The 21976-nt window shown below is 42.7% G+C and overlaps 1 protein-coding gene and 1 long non-coding RNA gene across 2 annotated transcripts in view; one reads left to right on the forward strand and one right to left on the reverse strand.

The window, feature by feature from the left end:
- RPN1 (ribophorin I) overlaps positions 1-9926 on the reverse strand; it is a 28855-nt gene extending 18929 nt beyond the window's left edge. The window contains exons 1-3 of the mRNA XM_077857615.1: positions 9606-9926; positions 6022-6086; positions 1102-1408 (exon numbers count right to left, since the gene is read on the reverse strand). Of these exons, the coding sequence (XP_077713741.1) occupies positions 1102-1408; positions 6022-6086; positions 9606-9866 (633 nt within the window). The 5' untranslated portion in view covers positions 9867-9926. The remainder of the gene's footprint in view (positions 1-1101; positions 1409-6021; positions 6087-9605) is intronic.
- On the forward strand, positions 9541-10509 carry LOC144289463 (uncharacterized). Its single transcript, XR_013357347.1, has 2 exons — positions 9541-10146; positions 10373-10509. It is a non-coding gene; the product is annotated as an uncharacterized LOC144289463 (long non-coding RNA).
- The last annotated feature ends 11467 nt before the right edge of the window (positions 10510-21976 follow it).

The following is a 21976-nucleotide window of genomic DNA, read 5'->3' on the forward strand; positions in this document are numbered from 1 at the left end:
GGTCAGCAAGCTATTCTTCCCTTCCCTAATCCCCTCCTCCTCCACTTTGTTTGCATTTAAAAAGTTAAAAAGAAGAAAAAAAAAAAAAAGTTAATGTCTCTAAGCTCACATTTTATTTCATGTGATGGGAGTACTTTTAGTTTAAAACTGAGCCTTTTCATCCAGAGGACTGGTATACCTTAAATAAATGGTAAAGTGGAGAAAAATGGACAGGGCATGCACTCCCCAGCTCCTCTCCTTCGTCTGGCATACCTGCCCATGGGCAGTTTGAGATCTCACTTCATTTGCTGGCAAGACCTGCACGTGGAGAAACTTGCCCTAGCCCATCTTATTTGTATGGACACTTCTGTTTCAATTTGGAGCTCAATATTAGGAAACACCCAGCAGTACCTACAGATAAACTATCTTCTTCAACCTAGTCTTTAACTGTAATAAAGCTACATTATTTTTTCACTTCCAACCTATCTCAATACTCTTGTTTCTCAGTATGTACAGAACTCAGGAAGGGGGAAGAGGACTACTGTTTGTAGGGTTCCCTCAGAGACCTTAGCAATCTCCATTTAGCACTGTCACTAGCTAATAGTTGGCTTTGACAGATCCTAAATGCTGATGCAATAATTAAACTAAGTTCATGTGTCATTGCTTCAAAAATCCAAGTCATGAAGTTTGAGATTCATCTGTCATGTTTTTCCTCTTTAAAAATCTTCCTAAACCTCCCAGCCTCCATCTGTACTCCCAAAATGAGAAAGGGAACCCCCATGGAGAGGCATTTCACAGTTGGTGAAGATATTTGGGGATGATCTTAAAAATGACTTCAGGGACACCTGGGTGGCTCAGCGGTTGACCATTTGCCTTTGGCTCAGGGCGTGATCCCAGGTCTGGGGATCAAGTCCCGCATTGGGCTCCCTGAGAGGAGGCTGCTTCTCCCTCTATGTCCCTGCCTCTCTCTGTCTCTCATAAATAAATAAAATCTTAAAAAAAAAAAAAAAAATGACTTCAGATTTACGCCCATCTCACATCACCGTGCCTATCAACTAGTAGTCACTCCAGAAGACATTCACTGAAATAGACAGGGACAGACTGGACCCCACATGAGCCTACCTGACTATAAGCAGGGATGTCTCTGAAAGGTCCATAATCCAGGAGGTCCTCAGAGCGCGTAGGGTTTCCCAACTTGGTGTAGCTCTCTACATTTCGGGAGGCAAGCTTCACACGCATCGTCTGTGTCTTCGTTGGATAGGGAGAGTAGAAATAATGGTTCCCCTCAAACACTACAAACTGTTTCTCTGACTGTGTGATCTGGGTTGGATATGGCTGAAGCACATGGGTATAGACTGTTTCCACAACGACTGAGACCTTGGCCCCAGGATCAAGAGCAACTGGGAGCTTGACTGTGAAGAATCTCCCACTGGAGGAAGAACAAGGCAAGAGAATTAAGAGATGAAGGGAACTGAAAAGAGAGGCAGCAACTCACCATCACAGCAGTATTTTGTACCCAAAACGAAAGCAATTACCTTTAGGAGATCACCTCTAACCTATTAATTTAAGCCTTTTTAGATTAATGTCTGGGTTATCATTTCACATTTGTTTATAATAACAAAAGTATAGGAGCACCTGAGTGGCTCAGTTAAACATCCAACTCGTGGTTTCGACTCAAGTCATGATCTCAGGGTTGTGAGATTGAGCTCCCCAAGTCAGGCTCCACGCTCAAAGGAGAATCTGCTTGAGATTCTCCCTCCTTCCTTTGCCCCATCCCCACTCTCTTCTCTCTAAAATAAATAAATCTTAAAAAAAAAAAAAAAAAAGATGGGACACCTAGGTGGCTCAGCGGTTGGGCATTTGCCTTTGGCCCAGGGCGTGATCCCAGGATCCAGGATTGAGTCCCACATCAGGTTCCTTGTGGGGAACCAGCTTCTCCCTCAGCCTGTGTCTCTGTCTCTGTCTCTCTCTCTGTCATGAAAAAATAAAAAATCTTTAAAAAGAAAAAGTATAAAACAACAGGATAATGGTTGAAGCATTCCAGCAGAGCCACACAGTAGAATATTGGCAGCCACTAAAAAAGATGTTTGGATCTGTGTAGATATTAATCATTTCCATGTACCATGTAAAAAAACAGAAATAGTTTACAAATGACACAGTATGACTCCACCCTAAAGTATAAACATACACAAATGTGAAGAAAAGTATTCCAATGAAATGTTTCCAAACTGTTAATGCTGTGTTGGGGAGGAGAATAAGCTTCATTTTATTTTTATTTTTCAATTTGTTTAATGAGCTTATATCACTCTCTAAACTAAAAAATAAAGCTACCAGCATTTTTTTTTTAAGATTTTATTTATTTATTCATGAGAGACACAGAGAGAGGCAGAGACACAGGCAGAGGGAGAAGCAGGCTACTCACAGGGAGTCCGATGTGGGACTCGATCCTGAGACCCCAAGATCTCACCCTGGGCTGAAGGCAGCACTAAACCGCTGGGCCACCAGGGCTGCCCAAGCTACCAGCATTTTTAAGAAAAAGAGATGGCTGGAAACTACTGAGATCCATAGGATATTAACTCAAAAATGAATCTGAGTTTTCTAAACCAGGAGATAACTTTTGGTAGACCCAGAAACTGTTAGTGGAAAATTAAAGGCATTTAACATACTTCCTTGGAATTTGTCCTCCAACGTCAGAGTATGGATCACTTTTCCTGATATGGCCTTACAAAATTGTAATCTTGCATGTCTTTATCATCAGTCACACCATCACACACCCTGTTACTACTCTGAAGTACCTACTCTAAATATAAGCCCTATACCTTCTCCCAGGGCAGTCTTAACCAATTCTTGGCTTCAAGTTCCAGATCTGCTTCTTGTCCCATGCTCTGTCCAGAGCACTAAACTCTCCTATTTTCAAATCTTCAGCAGACAGCTCCAACAACCAAACCAAAATACCTAGTAACAAAAAAAAAAAAAAAAAAAAAAAAAGAAACCTAATAACATACATGATCCCAATTCCTTACTCTGTTAATACTACTACCATCTGACCACTTTTTTGTCAGATTTTATTTATTTATTTGAAAGACACAGATCACAGAGATAGAGGGAGAAGCAGACTTGCCACTGAGCAGGAAGCCTGACGCAGGGCTTAATCCCAGGACTCTAAAATCATGACCTGCCAAGGGCAGATGCTTAACCCACTTAGCCACCCAGGTGCCCCAATCTGACCGTGTCTTTTTTTTTTAATACTTTATTTATTTATTCATGAGAGACAGAGAGAGAGAGAGAGAGAGAGAGAGAGAGGCAGAGACACAGGCAGAGAGAAAAGGCACACCCTGAGCCAAAGGCAGACGCTCAACCGGTGAGCCACCCAGGTGTCCCTCTGACCACTTCTAAACCAAAACCCTCTTGCATGTTCTATGCCTCACTTTACTCTATCCCCAAGGGTCTGGATAATCCTGCCTTAGAATGTCTATCATATTCATCCCTTCCTGGCTTCCCATTGCAAACAATTCCCCACAGTTCAAACAATTCCTCCTTGCCAAGATTATTACCTGTCTCACTACCTGACCCAATCTCTTTGTCCCTCTAGCCCATCAGCACAATATCTGATACAGCACCACTTTAATTTTCACATGAAATGTCCCAGCATAACTGAATCTCACTTTAACAACATTTCAGTGCTCCAAGATATCAATTTTCAGAGGGGCCTGGGTGGCTCAGTAAGTTAACTGACTGACTCAGTTTTGACTGACCTATCAGGGATTGAGCCCCTCTCAGGCTCCGCGCTCAGTGGGAAAGCCTGCTTGGGATTCTCTCTCCTCTCCCCCTCTCCCCTTCTCCCCCTCTCCCCCCCTATTCCTGCAGGCACTCTCTCTAGAATAAATAATACATTGAAAAGAAAAGAAAAGAGAAATATCAATTCTCAGGGTACCTGGGTGACACAGTCAGTTAAGCATCCAACTCTCAGTTTTGGCTCAGGTTGTGATCTGAGGGTCCTGAGATGGAGCCCCGAGCCCTACATTCTGCACGGAATCTACTTGAGATTCTCTCTTCCTCTTCCTTTCCCTCTGCCCCTCCGTCTCATGCTCACTTGTGCACACACACTCTCACTCACTCTCTAAAATAAATAAATAAATCTTTTTTAAAAAGGAAAAGAAAAAAGATCAACTCTCATTGCAGCTCGGGAGCATCAGCTAATGAAGGTTTCTGATTAATAAAAGACTAGGTGGACAACACAGATCTGACGACACTGGGGTCCAAGATTCTTTCATGGATCAGAACAATGACATGTAAGTTGTCATGTTAGGGTTGCAGGATACATAACTTGTTTAATGTTGCCATTAAGCTTTATGTAGACAAATTAATAAACTTAAAATTATCCCATTTATATGCTTACGTAAAATTATGTATAAATGGGCACATGCATAAAGAAAAGTTATTACTGTCATATTCTCATTTTTTAAAAATTCAAAACGAGGGATCCCTGGGTGGCGCAGCGGTTTGGCGCCTGCCTTTGGCCCAGGGCGCGATCCTGGAGACCCGGGATCGAGTCCCACGTCGGGCTCCCGGTGCATGGAGCCTGCTTCTCCCTCTGCCTGTGTCTCTGCCTCTCTCTCTCTCTCTCTGTGTGACTATCATAAATAAATAAAAATTAAAAAAATAAAAAATAAAAAATAAATAAAAAAATAAAAAAATAAAAATTCAAAACGAATGAGAAAATAACTTTAAAACTGTCAAGCAAGGAGACCAAACTGACACTTTCTGAATCACATAAGGACCAACAGCTCTAAGGTTCAAAGGTTTGCTGGTCAAGAATCAAGTATTTTATTTCTGCTTATGATTACAGCATAAGCTTAGTCCATTTGCCTTCAGTTACGAATCACTGAGCTAGGGGTACCTGGATGGCTCAGTCAGTTAAGCACCCAACTCTTGATTCTGACTCAGGTCATGATCTCAGGGTTGTGAAATCGAGCCCTGCATGGGGCTCTGTGCTGGGCATGGAGTCTACTTATAAGATTCTTTCCTTCCCTCTCCATCTGCCCCTCCCCTCCTCAAATAAATTTAAAAAAAAATAAATAATAATCACTGAGCTAAAAACATTTCTTCCTCCCACATCACTCATTCAACAAATATTTCAATGCCTACTAAATACCATGCAAAATCCTGATAACTGTTGAGGCTGAGTGATGAGATATATGGGGATTCTTTATTCAATTCTTCCTGCTTTTTATACATTTTGGAAAATATCCTTAACAAAATGTTTTACAATAACTACTAAGTGCCAGGCCCCTTGCTAGGTGCTGAGGTTAAAGCAGAGAACAAGGCAAGTCCAACCTCAGCCTTCAGAGAAGCTTGGTCTATCTCCTTCAAAGAAGTATCATGTTCAATGCTCTGAAGGCTCAAGAGGTGGTAAGGGGGGTACATTTGTCTGCCTTTTAGAAAGAGTATGGTAGCCAACAAGAGATGGTAGGCTATCTACTGAGACAAAGAGCTTGGAGTTCTCACATACTGGATCTCCATCCATTGTTTGGGGATCTCTATCCCCACATACATTAGCAGACCTAATCTGGTGTGGAAAGTAGCTACCTTCTGGGGATCCCTGAGTGGCTCAGCGGTTTAGCGCCTGCCTTTGGCCCAGGGCACGATCCTGGAGTCCCGGGATCGAGTTCCGCGTCAGGCTCCCGGCATGGAACCTGCTTCTCCCTCCTCCTGTGTCTCTGCCTCTCTCTCTCTCTCTATCATGAATAAATAAATAAATAAACCTTTAAAAAAAAAAAAGAAAGAAAAGAAAGTAGATACCTTCTTGTAAAACAAACTGCCACTGTTGGGGGCAATTTTAGCATTAGTGATCAAAAAAGACATAAATGGGTCAGAATATATTACAGCCTGTTGCTCACCTACCACACACTGTATTAATTGAAACAGTGTCTAAAACACCAGGTACTTCCTCAGCAACTCTCTTACCTTATGATTCCAACTGATATGATAACCTGTGACAAGAAGAGGCAAGATATATAGATATTCTGTTTGGGAGCTTACCTTTTACCCTTAATTTTGGTTTCTCTTACTTCCAAGTTGTTCTCTTCCTCATCTTCTCCCTTCACCTGTAACAGGACAAAAGAGACTATTCTTTTTATTATGTCTTTCAGTCTCTACGTTTGAGTCACCAAGTAACCAACTGCCTCAGAATGTCCACAGTAAAGTATTCAAACTACAAAAACTTTTTAAAGATAATTTTTTTTTAATTTTTATTTATTTATGATAGTCACAGAGAGAGAGAGAGGCAGAGACACAGGCAGAGGGAGAAGCAGGCTCCATGCACCGGGAGCCCGACGTGGGACTCGATCCCGGGTCTCCAGGATCGCGCCCTGGGCCAAAGGCAGGCGCTAAACCGCTGTGCCACCCAGGGATCCCAAGATAATTCTTTTGTAACAATTTTTTTCATATGAAATACGAGAACATGGTCAAATACTTTTGCGCTGAATAAGCTATATAAAAAGCTCTATACATACATAACATTTTTCCTGAATGACCAAATTCACATATGTAAATAAAAATTATACTTACACTTTACATTTCCAAATATAAAGGTGACATTTTCTTCTCCATTTACATTCAAACACATATTTGCATAGAAAATAAGTATTACGATTTATTGTTATAGTAGAAAAGTCTCACACATGGCCAAAACTGGTTCTACCTGCATAAAAGTTAACAGTGGCATAAATCCAACAGCCACTGCTTGTCACATTCCCTATTCTCACCCTTCACTTCAACAGGATGTGTAGAACCAGGAAAAGAATGTTAACTCCAGTAGGCTGCATAGTTTATGTGAGAAAGAACAGACACCCTGAATCATGAGACTGTGGAGCAGACTATAAGGTAAAACTTATACCCACCGCTGATCACTTTGCCAACCCAATCTCTGAAGAAAGAAAAGAAAAAACAGAAGAAAGGGTAAAATTACTCTTTGGGCTGAAGCATTTGTTCACAATAGGATACACATAACTGTAATGAGGAATAAGCTATTTTTAGTATTTTAAAATGTCTAAAGTGGACACCTGGCTGGTAGAGCATGGCATTCTTAATCTCGTTTTAATTTAGAGCCTCCCACTGGGCCTAGAGACTACTTGAAAAATAAAATCTTTTAAAAAATTGTTTTTAATTTAAATAAAATGCCCAAAAGTAATCATACAATCATCCTCTCAATAAAGTTCTACAGGCTAATAAAAACAAGTTTCATCACTCTGACTGCAATCTTATCACAATGGTAACATTCTAGTATATTCCTACTTATCATTATTCGTCTTAATAAAAGACATTAATGAAAGATCAGAGGGACGCCTGGGTGGCTCAGCGGTTAAATAAGCATCTGCCTTCGGCCAAGGCGTGATCCTGGAGACCCAGGATTGAGTCCCCACATCGGGCTTCCTGCATGAAGCCTGCTTCTCCCTCTGCCTCTCTCTCTGTGTGACTCTCATGAATAAACAAATAAAATATTAAAAAAAATAATAATAATAAAATAAAATAAAATAAAATAAAATAAAATAAAATAAAATATCAGAGAGACAAAGATTTCAAATATAGGGTCCATATGAGAGGAAAAATACTAAGATGGATCCTTGGTAGTAAGAAGATGAGGAACCACTAGATTCTTATCATTAAACATCACTCTCATGATTAAAAAGATAAATTTCTAACCAGTTCCTAAAATTCTACATGGAGGGCTGAAGAAAATCCACTGAAAAACTTCTAACAACCTTACCAAGGCCTCCAAATCAACTGTGGAAAAATATACACCGGGAACCCTGGGTGGCACAGCGGTTTAGCGCCTGCCTTTGGCCCAGGGCACCATCCTGGAGACCCGGGATCGAATCCCACGTCGGGCTCCCGGTGCATGGAGCCTGCTTCTCCCTCTGCCTGTGTCTCTGCCTCTGTGTGTGTGTGTGTGTGTGACTATCATGAATAAATAAAAATTAAAAAAAAAAAAAAAGAAAGAAAAATATACACCCTTTTTGCTAAGTGTAACACCCAGTTCTGTTTCCCATTGGGACAGGGCTGTAAAGGAGCACATATATTCATTTAACCTGTTTCATGAGACTATAAAATTAACAAATGATTTTGAATAAATCTGGCAATGCGACTGCAGGTCTTATAACCCAACACAATCCTACCTCAGAGCCGTCTAGGCCAAAAGAGGCATTGGGGTACAGTGAAGAGCACAGAAAGTTTGAAGCTAACCTAAGCCCTGATTCTCTCATGGCTCTGAGAGCTGACCCAGCAGGTTTAAACAACTTACTCCTAGACAGGCACTCCTCACCTCAAAGGGCCGTTATGAGGGCTAGGAAGAATGTACTCAAAACACCTACCACAACACCCATAGAGCAGACTGCCAAGAAGACAAGCCTGCAGCATTCTCCAGCATGATGGCAGATACCTCCTGCAGCTGTCTTGTTATACAATGGCAACTTCAAGACATCAGGACTAGATTTTACAAAAGAATAGGATCTAACACTCAAAACACTAAAAGTGGCAGCACACATTTATATGAAGTTTTGATGCATCTTTACATAAACCCGAGTAAAAGTGTGCATTCCATCATGGACAAGGAATGAAAAGGAAGAAGAGTCCTTTCAGAAGTATAATCTCTGTAAACCCAGCTTTATAGAGCTCCATGTTCAGTTGGAGAGTAAAACCTACTTAGAAGAAATGTGACATTGTAATGACTATTCTCTTCTCAATAACCAAGGTAACCACTTACTGGGTGTTGATTAATGAAAATAGTAATAAAAAGCAAACCTAAGACTACGTAAGCTAACATTTTCCTTCCTTGGGAGTCGTGGAAGTGTGCACTGAAATGCCGGGAAGTACATAAAGCAAACTTCCACGCCAGATTCTGCGGAAGTGCAAGAACAGGAACTGGGAGGGGAAAGGGAGCTATCCGGACTTGGCCTTTCTGTACAGTTCAAAAGACGTTTTATGACCTATATGACTTTTTTTGTTTTTTAAGATTTTATTTCTTTATCCATGAGAGACACAGAGAGAGAGGCAGAGACATAGGCAGAGGGAGAACAGGCTCCATGCAGGGAGCCTGATGTGGGGCTCGATCCCGGGTCTCCACGATCACAACCCGAGCCGCAGGCCTGCGCTCAACCCCTGGGCCACCAAGTGTCCCAACTTATAGGACTAAAATTTTTAAAAGGAGAGGGACAAAATTTTAAAAGCGGTCATGAGCAACCTTACGAATATGACACCAACAATGGGTTCGAGTTACAAACGGGAACATGCACAGCGTTCGGCCTCTGACCGCACCTACTAAGGGCCAGACGCGGAGCCAAGGGCTCACTTCGTCCCCCAGCGGAGCTCCTGAGCCAGGTCGCGCGCGGGGAATCCAAGTCTGGAGCACACCCGAACCGCCCGGCTCTGCGCGGAGGCGGCCGCTGCCCGGGCCTCCCGGGAGGGGGCGGCAGGGGGCTCGCGAGGCCCGACCGCCCGGGGCCCCGCCGAGCAGTGCGGCCCCGCCAGCGGCTGCCCACGTGGGCGGCGGCCCGCTCCTACGCTGACGTGTCCACCGCCTGGGCGCGCCGGCCGCGCGCGGAGCCCCGCCGCTGCCCCGCACTCACCTGCACGCCGAGGTGCGCCAGCCGGGCCTCGAGCTCGGGCTCCAGAGCCAGGAGGAAGGAGGCTGCGCGGGCCGTGGAGCCGCCGCCCGGGTGCGCCAGGACCACCTCAGCCGTCACCTTGGCCAGGTGGCTGCTGAGATCCACCGTGCGCTTCACGTCCTCGTTGACCAGCAGCGGCGCCTCCGGGGAGGCGCTCTCCGGCGCGGGGGCCCAGGCCCCGAGCAGCAGGAGCAGGAGCAGGCGGGCGGTGGGCACCTCCATGGCCGGGACGAGCTGAGCTGCAGGTCGTGCGGAGCGCCGCCGCCGCCCCGCCTCCGGCCACCGTGCTGCCGCTCATTGGGCCCGGCCTGGCGCCACAAGATGGCGGCGCCCACGGAGGAAGGATCCCGTCTCCAGGGCGACGGGCAGCCCGCGGGGCGCCGGAGTGCACGCGCCTGCGCCCTGGCCAATGGCCCGCCTACGCTAAGGTCGCTTCCGCTCGTTGGGGCAGTTCAAGGAGTTTCTTCGTTCAAACGGGGAAAGTAAAAGCCTAAGCAAAAGTGTAAGCAAAAATAGGCTATTTGCACAGTCTCAAAGTATATCCCCTAAAATATTTAGTTATTAGAAACAGGAAAGTATTAAGTTTACCGTGGAGGATCCTACCAACCACCAACCATATTAACCAAATGATTAAGGTTAATATAACCAATTATAAGATAGAGTGACGTCATGTACCCACTGATAAGATATACCCAGAACGGCACCCCACTTGTGTCCTATTGTCATAGAATTGCTGAAAATGCACAGTATAACCTCCAGGCAACCGTAAGAAACGTCAGACAAACCAAAAGCATCTTGACTTCAACCGGACGACACCCAATTTGACAGAACTGTAGAGATAATAAATTTGTATCGTCTTAAGCAACTAAGTTTGTGGTAATTTGTTATAGCAGCAATAGGAAACTATTACAGAAGGTAATATCTCTAAGAGCAGAAAGTTATCACTCCAGGATCCCAGTGTGTGAATAAATATTTAATGAATAAATGAGCTTTTCATTATAAATATTATTATCCTTACTTTATAGATGATCAAAGTCAAATATCAAAGTTAGAGGGGATCCCTGGGTGGCTCAGTGGTTCAGCACCTGCCTTCAGTCCAGGGCGTGATCCTGGAGTCCCAGGATCCAGTCCCACATCGGGCTCCCTGCATAGAGCCTGCTTCTCCCTCTGCCTGTGTCTCTGCCTCTCTGTGTGTGTGTGTGTGTGTGTGTGTGTGTGTGTGTGTGTGTGATGAATAAATAAATCATATATTTAATCAAAATAAATACCAGTTTGGAAACCTGGACTCTAAACTAGAGCTCTTTCCACTACCTCCACACCCTTAAATAAAACCCCAGATTCGTATAGACAAAAAGAAACATTAGGGATTCCGATCTAATCTTTATTTAACAGATATGAAATACAGGCCCAGAGAGGGTACCTTATCCAAAATCACAGCTCTCCATGAGCAGAACTTGGACAAGGAAGCCAATCTCATAACTCTCCATCAAAAATGCCAGAATAGGGACACCTTGGTGGCTCAGCCAGTTAAGCCTCTGCCTTTAGCTCAGGTCATGATTCTGCCTTCTGGGATTGAGCCCCCTATGGGGCTCCCTGCTCAGCGGGGAGTCTGCTTCTCCCTCCCCTGCTCTTGTGCTCTCATTCTCTCCCTCTCAAATAAATAAAATCTTTTATTAAAAATGCCAGAATGGAGGGCAGCCTGGGTGGCTCAGCGGTTTAAGCGCCTGCCATTGGCCCAGGACGTGACCCCGGGGTCCCAGGATTGAGTCCCACATCAGGCTCCCTGCATGGAGTCTGCCTCTCTCTCTCTCTCTCTCTCTCTCTCTCAGTCTATCATGAATAAATAAATAAAATCTTTTTTAAAAAAATGCCAGAATGGATAATGTTAAACATTTTAACACAATCATTATTAAAATACAATATAGGGAAGTTGCTTTGGGAGCAGTCGGCTGCAAATCTAGGGAGATCCACCAAGTTCCAAATGAATGAACCAATTTGATTTTTTCCACCAAGTAACAATTACAGCAAAGATATCCCTGAATCATCCTGGAGTTTCAGACCTTTGTTTTTCCTGGGTAACTTCTGGCGCCGTCAGTCTCTTTCTCCCTCCCTCTTTCTTATTCCTCTTGCCAAAAACCACTCAAGTGAGCTTAGAGAAGATCCTCTAGCCCCAGTCAAGGCTTCAGAGGCTGCAGCCCAGCTGACAGATCACTCATGTGGCTACTGGCAGGAGGTGTCAGAAAGAGACAGCAACCAAGACAGAAGCCAGAGTGCCTCCCGCAATGTGTTGATGCGCAACGAGCAAACCTTTTAGAATCTCTAAAAGAGAGTTAATTTGAGCCCAAGTTGGGACAGCTGCCAGGAAACATGTTCTTCACAGGGAAGAAAATGTTCCAGAGAATGAATAGTTTTCACAGGGTTATATACTTTTTTGATCTTGTAAAAGATCAAAAGATTATAGATTAACATATAGGCGAGAATCACAAGTTTTAACATCAAGGAATGCTCAGAGTAGGAGCATTGATCAATATCTTAAGGACAAAGCGGTTTTCTTTAGACTACTCATTTACAAAGTAGGTGCACAATGTGTGCTTGGTGGGCCATAAATCAGGCTTTGGTTCAAACAAAGTTTATGTACAGTAATGGTGACTTAGAAATTTAAAATGACTTCCCTTATATGTCAAGCCTTTAGAGAGTTTTTTTCTTTAGAGTGTTTTTTTCTCTCATCAAATATGTCAGAAATGACATATCATTATTTCTGCCATATTCTACTTGTCGCAGACCAACCCCAGTACAATGTAGAAAGGAATTATGCAAGGCCATGGTGAAGACCAAGAGGCAGAGGACCATTTTGGAGGCAGGTGACCGCAAAGGATATGCAGCGGCAAGTCAGTCCTCATCTTCTGTTCTCCAGGAACCTAGTCATACTCCTAGAAGGCAACTGCTGCTCCCATTTCTTTAGTCTCTTATAAGGATAGTTACAAAGGGGGAATACAAATTGCATCTGTCTCTCAAAAATGTCAATACTGAGTGAACAGTATTTTTTTTTAATTTTAGAAAATACTGCCCAAAAACGTTCTGTAAACATTGAGGCCATTGACATTCTCTTCATTCATTCATTCACTTATTCACTCCTTCAAGAATCTTTAAAAAAAAAAAATAAGAACAGTTCATGAATCTTACCTACACACACAATTAATCCCTCATACTTCTGTGTCCCCTAGTAGGTGCTCTGTATACCTGGCTTTCTTTAAAGGAAACAGGAACACCAAGCTGTAATTCATCCTTCCCCATGAAGACTCCCAGAGTGCATGTATGCCAGTAGAAGGTATAGAAAAGTGTTTCCATTCAGTCAAGTGAGTTTGAGAAATACCACTCTGCACATTATCAGAACAGTGAACCCTCCTTATTAGTCCCCTATTTTAGAAAGACAGAACTGTCCCGATATCACAGAAAACAAAGTCAAACACTGAGCCTATCAATTACTCACAGAAGAATATTCAGAACATTTCTTTCCTTTAGATCCCAAATTCCTGTTGTCATTTGTGTTAGCCAAAACTCTTTCAGTGGCAAGAGACAGAAACCTCACTCAAACTGGTCATAGCATAGTAGTATGCAGTATGAACTGCTGTTAGAAAATTCCCAAACAAAAAAAAAAAAAAAAAAAAAAAGAAAAAGAAAAAGAAAATTCCCAAACAACAATGGATTAAACAAGAAGAATGTTTATTTCTCATGTAATAATCCTGTGGAACCCAGAACACAGCTTCCTTCAATAAGATTACTCACCCAGCCTTACCACATGTCTTCCATTTCATAAGCCAGGAGAGCTGCCCCTACTTCCTCATAAGGTCTACATTCTACCTAAGGGGAAGAGAGGAGAGGGAGGGCAAGAGCATGCTCCTTTCCTATAGAACTAGAGTCTGAAAACTATGGCCTGCAGGCCAACCACCTGTTTCTATAAATGAGGTTTTACTGGAACACAGTCACACCCATTCATTTACATATGATTTATAATCACTTTCATACTACAAAGCAGAGTTGTATAGTTGCAGCAGAGACCTTATGATCCACAAATTCTAAATCACTTACTATGGGGATCTCACAAAAAAAATCACTTACTATGGGGATCTCACAAAAAATGATGCCCATTCTATTCTATTATTATGCAAGAGGATCACATAAGGAAAAGCTGGGTGAGAGAGTGAGGGAGCAAACTAGCAGCTCTGCAGAAAGTCTGAGATCGGACAGGGACACTCTCTACTATTTTTCCCAATTGTTCTACAAATCCAAAACTCAAATCAAAAACAAAAGATTTTTCGGGACACCTGGCTAGCCCAATTGGAAGAACATGTGACTCCTGATCTGAGGGTCATGAGTTTGAGCCTCATACTGGGTAAACAGATTACTTAAAAATAAAATCTTAAAAAATAAATAAATGTGTAAACAGAAGATTTTTCACAAGATGCCATTAAGTGAAACACAGAGTGGAGAAGGTCACTGGAACACATCTAACAGAGAACCTACACCCAAAATATATACAAAAATACAAATCAATGAGAAAAAGACAGCACAATAGAAAAACAAGCAGAAGAATTTGACCAGGCACCTTTGAAACAAGAATTATTCAAATGGCCAATAAGGATGATAGGCATAAAATATCACTAATAATTTGGGAAATGCATATTATAACCACAAGAAGATGCCACTACACACTCACCAATTGGCAAAACTCTTAGTCTCATAATACCAACTGTTGGTGGGTATGTGGATCAAGGGGAATGCTCATATTCTGCTATAATTTGGTATAACCACTTAAGAAAAGTTTGGCAGCATCTACCAAAGACACGTGTACCCGATGGTATAGCAATTCCACTTCCAGATATATATGCTAGAGAATGTGAGCACGTGTCCCAGACACATGGACAAAAATGTTCATACAGCTTTGTTTGTAGTGACAAAAAAACTGAAAACATCCTATGTGGTCATCTATCAAGAGGTGAAAAGTAAAGACTTCTAAATACTACATGGATAAGACAACATCAGCAGGAATGACAAAGTAAGAACCTCTTAAACTCCTCTCCTTCATAAACACAACGAGAACACTGGGGAAAATGGTCAAAATCAATGTTTTGAAACTGAGGAATGAAATGTTCCATCTTCTTGTGGTCTAAAGGCCACATAAACATGTAGGGCTGCACACATGCTCAAAAAATACCTTAGGAGACTCTAAGCTCTCACTTGTGGCTGCTCATGAAGCTGTGTGGGAACAATAAGCGAAATATAAGGTGGAGTTGCAAACTGCCTTCATGAGCATTGAAGGTTTGCCTGACAAGTACACAGAGCTCCTCAGCAAAGGTTGGAAGATTTAATGGTTCCAGGCATTTAATAAAATATCTGTGTAATCATTAGCTGACCACTAAGCTAACTGATCAGAGACTTCACTGACCACACATGACAAAGAACACAGACCTCACAGATTTTGTTCATGAAAGTCACTAAACAAACTGCAACAACAACAAACAGCAGAAACAAGTTCTGGGGAAGAGAGGAATCTGAATTACAGAGTTGCCACATTAGATTACTTTAAATGCCCAGTTTTCCACAAACATTATGAGGTATGCAAAGAAATAAGAAAGTATGGCCCATACATGGCAGAGGGGAGGGGGTAAAGGGAAACTGTACCTAAGGAAATCAAACATTGGACTTTCTAGACCAAGACTGTGAATCAGTTATTTTAAATATGTTGAAGGATTCCTGGGTGGCGCAGCGGTTTAGCGCCTGCCTTTGGCCCAGGGCACGATCCTGGAGACCCGGGATCGAATCCCACATCGGGCTCCCTGCATGGAGCCTGCTTCTCCCTCTGCCTATGTCTCTGCCTCTCTCTCTCTCTCTCTCTGTGTGACTATCATAAATAAATAAAAATTTAAAATAAATAAATAAATAAATAAATAAATAAATAAATAAATAAGTTGAAAGAGGGGGATCCCTGGGTGGCTCAGCGGTTTCGCGCCTGCCTTTGGTCCAGGGCACGATCCTGGAGTCCCGGGATCGAGTCCCGGGATCGAGTCCCGCATCGGGCTCCAGCATGGAGCCTGCTTCTCCCTCCTCCTGTGTCTCTGCCTCTCTCTCTCTCTGTGTCTACGATAAATAAATAAAAATAAATATTTTTTAAATAAATAAATAAATAAATAAATAAATAAATATGTTGAAAGAACTAATGCCAAGTATAAGAACAGGATTCAAAGCAATCCATACCTAGACACATCATAATCAAGTGAACAAAAGGCAAACACAAAAAGAGCATCTTGAGAGGAGCAAAAGAGAGATGATCTACCATGCACAAAGAATCCTTGATAAGCTGAACAGGAGACTTCTCAACAGAAATCAAGGAGGCCAGAAAGCTGTGAGATGCCCTCAAAAGGACAGAAAGAAAAACACTCAACCAGGAAATCTATATGAACAAAATATCCTTCAAAAATGAAAACCATGGGTAAAGGACTGACTTCCAGTATGACATGAGGAGTTCCACTGACCTCTGTGGTAAAACTGGTGTAAACTATAAAAACAGAACTATTTAAAGCCTCTGGAAATGACCATGCAGGCCAAGAACGAATGAAGAAACACCTATTCAACAAAATCTATAAAAATTGAGTAAGAAAAGCAAGAGTCTGAGGTATTCGAACCAAGACTGCTACCTCCCACCACCATCCTAGCTCAGCAGGGCAGAGACTCTACTAGGCCACTGCAGCCAAGAATACAGGGCTCCCTCTTCCTCAACCTCCCAGTCAGAGGGTTTGTTTTCTTTCCAGGAGGGACAGGGTAGCATGTCTCATCTTGCACCTACTTACCTAGTGTTCAGTCTAAGAACTGCAGGGGACACTACTGTTGACGTTACAGAAATAAGAAAGGATTATAAAAAAAAAAAAAAAAAAGAAAAGAAAGGATTATAAAAGGGGGATCCCTGGGTGGCTCAGCGGTTTAGCGCCTGCCTTTGGCCCAGGGCGCAATCCTGGAGTCCCGGGATCGAGTCCCGCATTGGGCTCCCAGCATGGAGCCTGCTTCTCCCTCCTCCTGTGTGTTTGTGTGTGTGTGTGTGTGTGTGTGTGTGTGTGTCTCTCTCTCTCTCTCTCTATCATAAATAAATAAATCTTTTTTAAAAAAAAAGAAAGGATTATAAAGGAATAATATGACTATTTGTACACTAACAAAATATATAACCTGGATTAAATGAATAGATTTCTGGAAAGACACAAATTACCAAAACTGACTCAACATGAAATAGACAATCCAGGGGTGCCTGGGTGGTTCAGTCAATCAACCATTCAACTCTTGGTTTGGGTTCAAGTTATGATATCAGGGTTGTGAGATGGGGCCCCACATCAGGCTTTGTGCTAGGCATGGAGCCTGCTTAAAATTCTCTCTCACCTTCTCCCTCCACTCTTTCCTGCACTCACACTATCTCTAAAATAAATAAATAAAATCTTTTTTAAAAATACACAATCTGAATAGAACTATAAAATTTTAAATTAGTAACTTTAAAAACTACCCATAATGAAAAGCCCAGGGGATATAGCTTCACTGGTGAATTCTACCAAACACCAAAAGAATTAATACCGATTTTTCACAAACTCTTCTCAAAAACAGAAGAGGAAGGAACACTTTCCAACCCATTTTATGAGGCCAATATTACCCTAACAACAAAACCAGAAAAAGATATCACAAGAGAAGAAAGGTAGACCAATATGTTTTGAATATGAATGCAAATGTTCTCAGCAACATTAGCAAACAAAAGCAAGCGACATATAAAAAGATTTATACACCATGATGAAATGGGCTTTTTCCCAAAAATGAAAGGTTAGTTTAATATACAAAAATCAATGAATGCAATAAAAGAGAAATTAAAACTTTCCTAGATAAACAAAATCTATTTAGTATTTGTCACTAGCAGATCTGCACTGTAAGAAATGCTAAAGAGAATCTTTTGAGCTAAAACTAGTAATTGTATTCCAAATGAAAAAACAAAGAACAAATAAAAATAACTACTTGGGTAAATAAAAAAAGACAACATAAATGTCTTTTTGTTTGTCGCTCTTTTTTCCCTCTAATCTAAACGACTATTGCATAAAGCAATAATTGTACATATTAGTTGGATAAAAGTGCAAAGGTCTGATATTTCTGTTTGTTTTGGTTTGTGTTGTCCTGCATGAATGATATTTCTATATTCAAGGATGACATTGTAGAGGTGCATGAGTGGCTCAGTCAGTTAAGCAACCAACTCGATTTTTAGCTGAGGTCTTGATCTCAGAGTCAAGAATTAGCCCTGCATTGGGCTCCACACTGGGCATAGAGCCTACTTAAAAAAATAAAAGAAAGAAAAAGACAATATTGTAGAATTTCAATCAGTTAGATAGTCCTAGAAAAATAAGAAGAGGCTTCCTTATTACATTTCTTCCACAAGACAATAACATTTGTGCACTTGCACACCTTGGTGAACAAACTTCATATATTTCTCTAGGACAGAAACAGTACCTTCTCTAAGTATTGGATTCTCACCCAGGAGGAAGAGGAGGATATGATGATGAAGATGAAAAGTATGATTTGCCCTTAACTAAGTGATAAATACATCTCTATTGAGTTGCTAACTAATAACCAATGTAGGGAATGATAACAGATATGAAGGTATTTTTGTATTTTCTTTATTTTTTTAATAAAAATTTTAAAGATTTTATTTATTTATTCGTGAGAGACACAGAGAGAGGCAGAGGGAGAAGCAGGCTCCATGCAGGGAGCCAGATGTGGGACTCGATCCCCAGTCTCCAGGACTGGGCTGAAGGGGGTGCTAAACCCCTGAGCCACCCGGACTGTCTGTATTTTTGCATTTTAAAGCGAGGTCTCCTGAAGACCTGGAATGCATCCAATTTCCAGAAACAGGAAACTATCCTAATGGAATTGAAGGTGGTTTGATTGATGGTTTGAAGCAGATAGAGCAGGGAATGTTATCTAAAGATTCCAGAAATCACTGTTTATTTGCAACATCCTACTTAGTAAATAGGTGCTATGGATCTTGGAGGTGTGAATACCAAAGAGATCTAGTTTTCCTTCTTCTAATGAAGCCCCTGACAAGTGGGATCCTCCAGGAGAAGCCAGGCTGCCAGACTCCTGAGACAGAGCCAGGACTGCTTCCTAGGGCCTGCCCAACTTCAGTCAAGTTTCTGCCTGAAAGAGCTGGTAGTTGGGTGGTACAAGAACACCATCAACCATGAGAACGCATCACCAGCCACAGGTAAGGAACAAGGCTGTGTGGGCTGGTTTCTTCATGTTGGGCCTATATGGATTATGCTTGCCTAGAATTCTTCATAACCACCTCTGTCTGCTTCACAAACCATCAATCAATCCTTAACATGTCACTGACCTTGTTTAGCTTAGCAGGTATGTTCATTCCTCATCTACCCCATGGTTGGCCCCTCTGACGAAAAGTTTCCTTCGTTCTCATCAGCGATGTCCTGACCCCCATGCACCACAATGCTCCTACTGTCCTTCACTATTTCAATTTCTCCCTGCTCAGAAAGATCCTTCAGTCTGTGTGGATCCTGGGCAGCCAGGTCGCCATCCTGTTGCTTAGTGTTCACTGCCATCCTGGTGATGGAGCACCTGGGGACCATGCCGTTCTCCATCATCACCACCACCAAAGTCATGCCCTCGAACTCATTCAGTGCCACTTTATAGGACAGCCCATTTTCTTTGGTTGGCACCCTGACTGCCAACTACGTGTTTCCTATAAGCAATCAGTGCCTGAGGATCGCCTCCTCCCTGCACGTGACCAGTGCGTCCTCTCCCTGCCCCATAGCACGGCAGCATCAGACAGTGTCTTCAGCTGCTTCTTCATGGCATATGTGGTCATCCTGCAGATCACTATTTCCTGGCCCTGTCTAGGCTACAGTTCTGCCACTACCACAAACAGGTGGACCAGAATAGCATGGTGGACCACACACAGGCAGAGAGGATGAGCTATTCAGCCCTCAGCCCACAGCCTTCCTCCAATAACCCTCAGGTGGTTCTCAGAAGCATTGCAGTCCTGGCTCCTATCCCTGGCACAGATGAGGTGTCCCCACCAGGTCTGCCAAAGTTTAGCCCAGTGAGGGCACCAGCACTAAGCAAGCGACATATAAAAATCGCTTGCTGATATTTCTGTTTGTTTTGGTTTGTGTTGTCCTGCATGAATGATATTTCTATATTCAAGGATGACATTGTAGAGGTGCATTTAGTTGAGGGCACCAGCGCTAGCGGAAACTACTTTATTCCCGCATCCTATTCCTTGACTTTTAACATCTCTGACTGGTTGGGACACAATCCCATGGCTGTGTGCAACTGGCCATGGGGGGCCAGCTCAGGGCTGGCTTGAGAGGTGTTCCTGCCATGGATCTTGTCATGTATGCTGTGACTGCGAAACGCACCTACCTGGGATCTTCCAGCACATGGGGTAAAGGAACACAAGGAGAAATTTCTGGGATGCTGGCAACATTCTCTTTCTTGTTTTTTAAAGTTTATTTTTTTAAAGATTTTTTATTTATTAATTCATAGAGACACAGAGAGAGAGAGAGAGAGGCAGAGACACAGGCAGAGGGAGAAGCAGGCACCATGCAGAGAGCCTGACGTGGGACTTGATCCAGGGTCTCCAGGATCATGCCCTGGGCTGCAGGCGGCACTAAACCGCTGCGCCACTGGGGCTGCCCACATTCTCTTTCTTAATTAAGTAGTGGTTACATAGATATTCGTGTTACAATAATTTACTAAATTGGACATTTACGTTTTACATATTTTTTATGTATGATTCATAGTAAGAAGACTTTTCTGCACTTAAAAATAGAAGTCTGCATCCCTGATGGCACACTACACCCATACAAACTTCAGATCTATCTACGCGTGGACCACTTACTGTATTCAATAGATTAACACTGGTCTGTTAAAGCTGCAATAGAGTATTCTATTATCTGCAGCCACATGCATCATAATTATATGTGATAAATATAATCTTGGAGCTCATTCCATACAGCACTGCTTTGTTCTTTTTAAGAGCTGCATAGGGGCGCCTGCGTGGCTCAGTTGGTTCAGCGTCAGACTCTTGATTTTGGCTCAGGTCATGACCTCAGGGTCATGAGAGGTCAGGTCACCCTGTGTTCATGAGATTGAGCCCTGTGTCAGGCTTCCTGCACTCAGCAGGGAGTCTGCTTGAGATTCCCTCTCTCCCTCTGCCCCTCTCCACCTCGTACTCTCTATCTCTCCCTAACAGTAAAAAAGAAAAAAAAAAAAAGAGCTATTAGTCCTCTGTCACACAAATGTGTGATTTTTTTTTTTATAAAGATTTTATTTATTTGAAAGAGACAGAGACAGAGAGAGAAAGCATGAGCAGGAAGAGGGGTAGAGAGGAAGAAACATACTTCCTGCTGAGAAGGGAGCAGGACTTGGGGCTTGGTTCCAGGACCCTGAGATCTTGACCTGAGCCAAAGGCAAACACTTAACACATGAAGCCCCCTGGGCACCCTGATGTGTCATATTTTTTAAACCAAATCAGTCCCCTATTGATGAATGAACCATTAGGTTGTTTCCAGGTTTCACGATTCAAACGATGCTGGATTGTTATCTCTTTGTACAGGTGTCTGTGCACATAGGGAATACACTGGTAAAACAATTTCCTGAGCCTTTAAGTGGTTGATCAAGTGATTTATGGACACGATTAATTCTATGTTAAAGGGCATTGACAGCCTGGCTTTTTTTTTTTTTTTTTCTTTAATGATAGTCACAGAGAGAGAAAGAGAGAGAGGCAGAGACACAGGCAGAGGGAGAAGCAGGCTCCATGCACCAGGAGCCCGACGTGGGATTCGATCCCGGGTCTCCAGGATCGCGCCCTGGGCCGAAGGCAGGCGCCAAACCGCTTCGCCACCCAGGGATCCCGACAGCCTGGCTTCTAATGAGGCTGTAAAAATGTACATTCCCTTCAACAGTAGATACCACAGTGCCCACTTGCCCCAGCCTTGCCAACACAGGGTCCCATTAAAAATCATACCAAATGATAGTGTAGGACACCAAACTCTCTCTCAAAACAGTCTGGCGAGGTGGCTGGGACAGAGGTTACCCTGTTTATTACCGCAGTTTTATATTTTATAGGTAAGCAAACCCTGCCGAGGATAAGGGACCTACTTTTCCAACTTCACCCTCTGGGTTAACACCTCCTGAGAGTCGACGCGGTAACTTCTAAGCGATCATAGCAATTATTGTTACTCTCATCCTGACTCCCCATTCACAAGCTGGAAGCCATTTCTTACACACCTGGT

The sequence above is a fragment of the Canis aureus genome, chromosome 19 (assembly GCF_053574225.1).
Source record: "Canis aureus isolate CA01 chromosome 19, VMU_Caureus_v.1.0, whole genome shotgun sequence".
In the NCBI taxonomy this organism is placed as follows: Eukaryota; Metazoa; Chordata; class Mammalia; order Carnivora; family Canidae; genus Canis; species Canis aureus.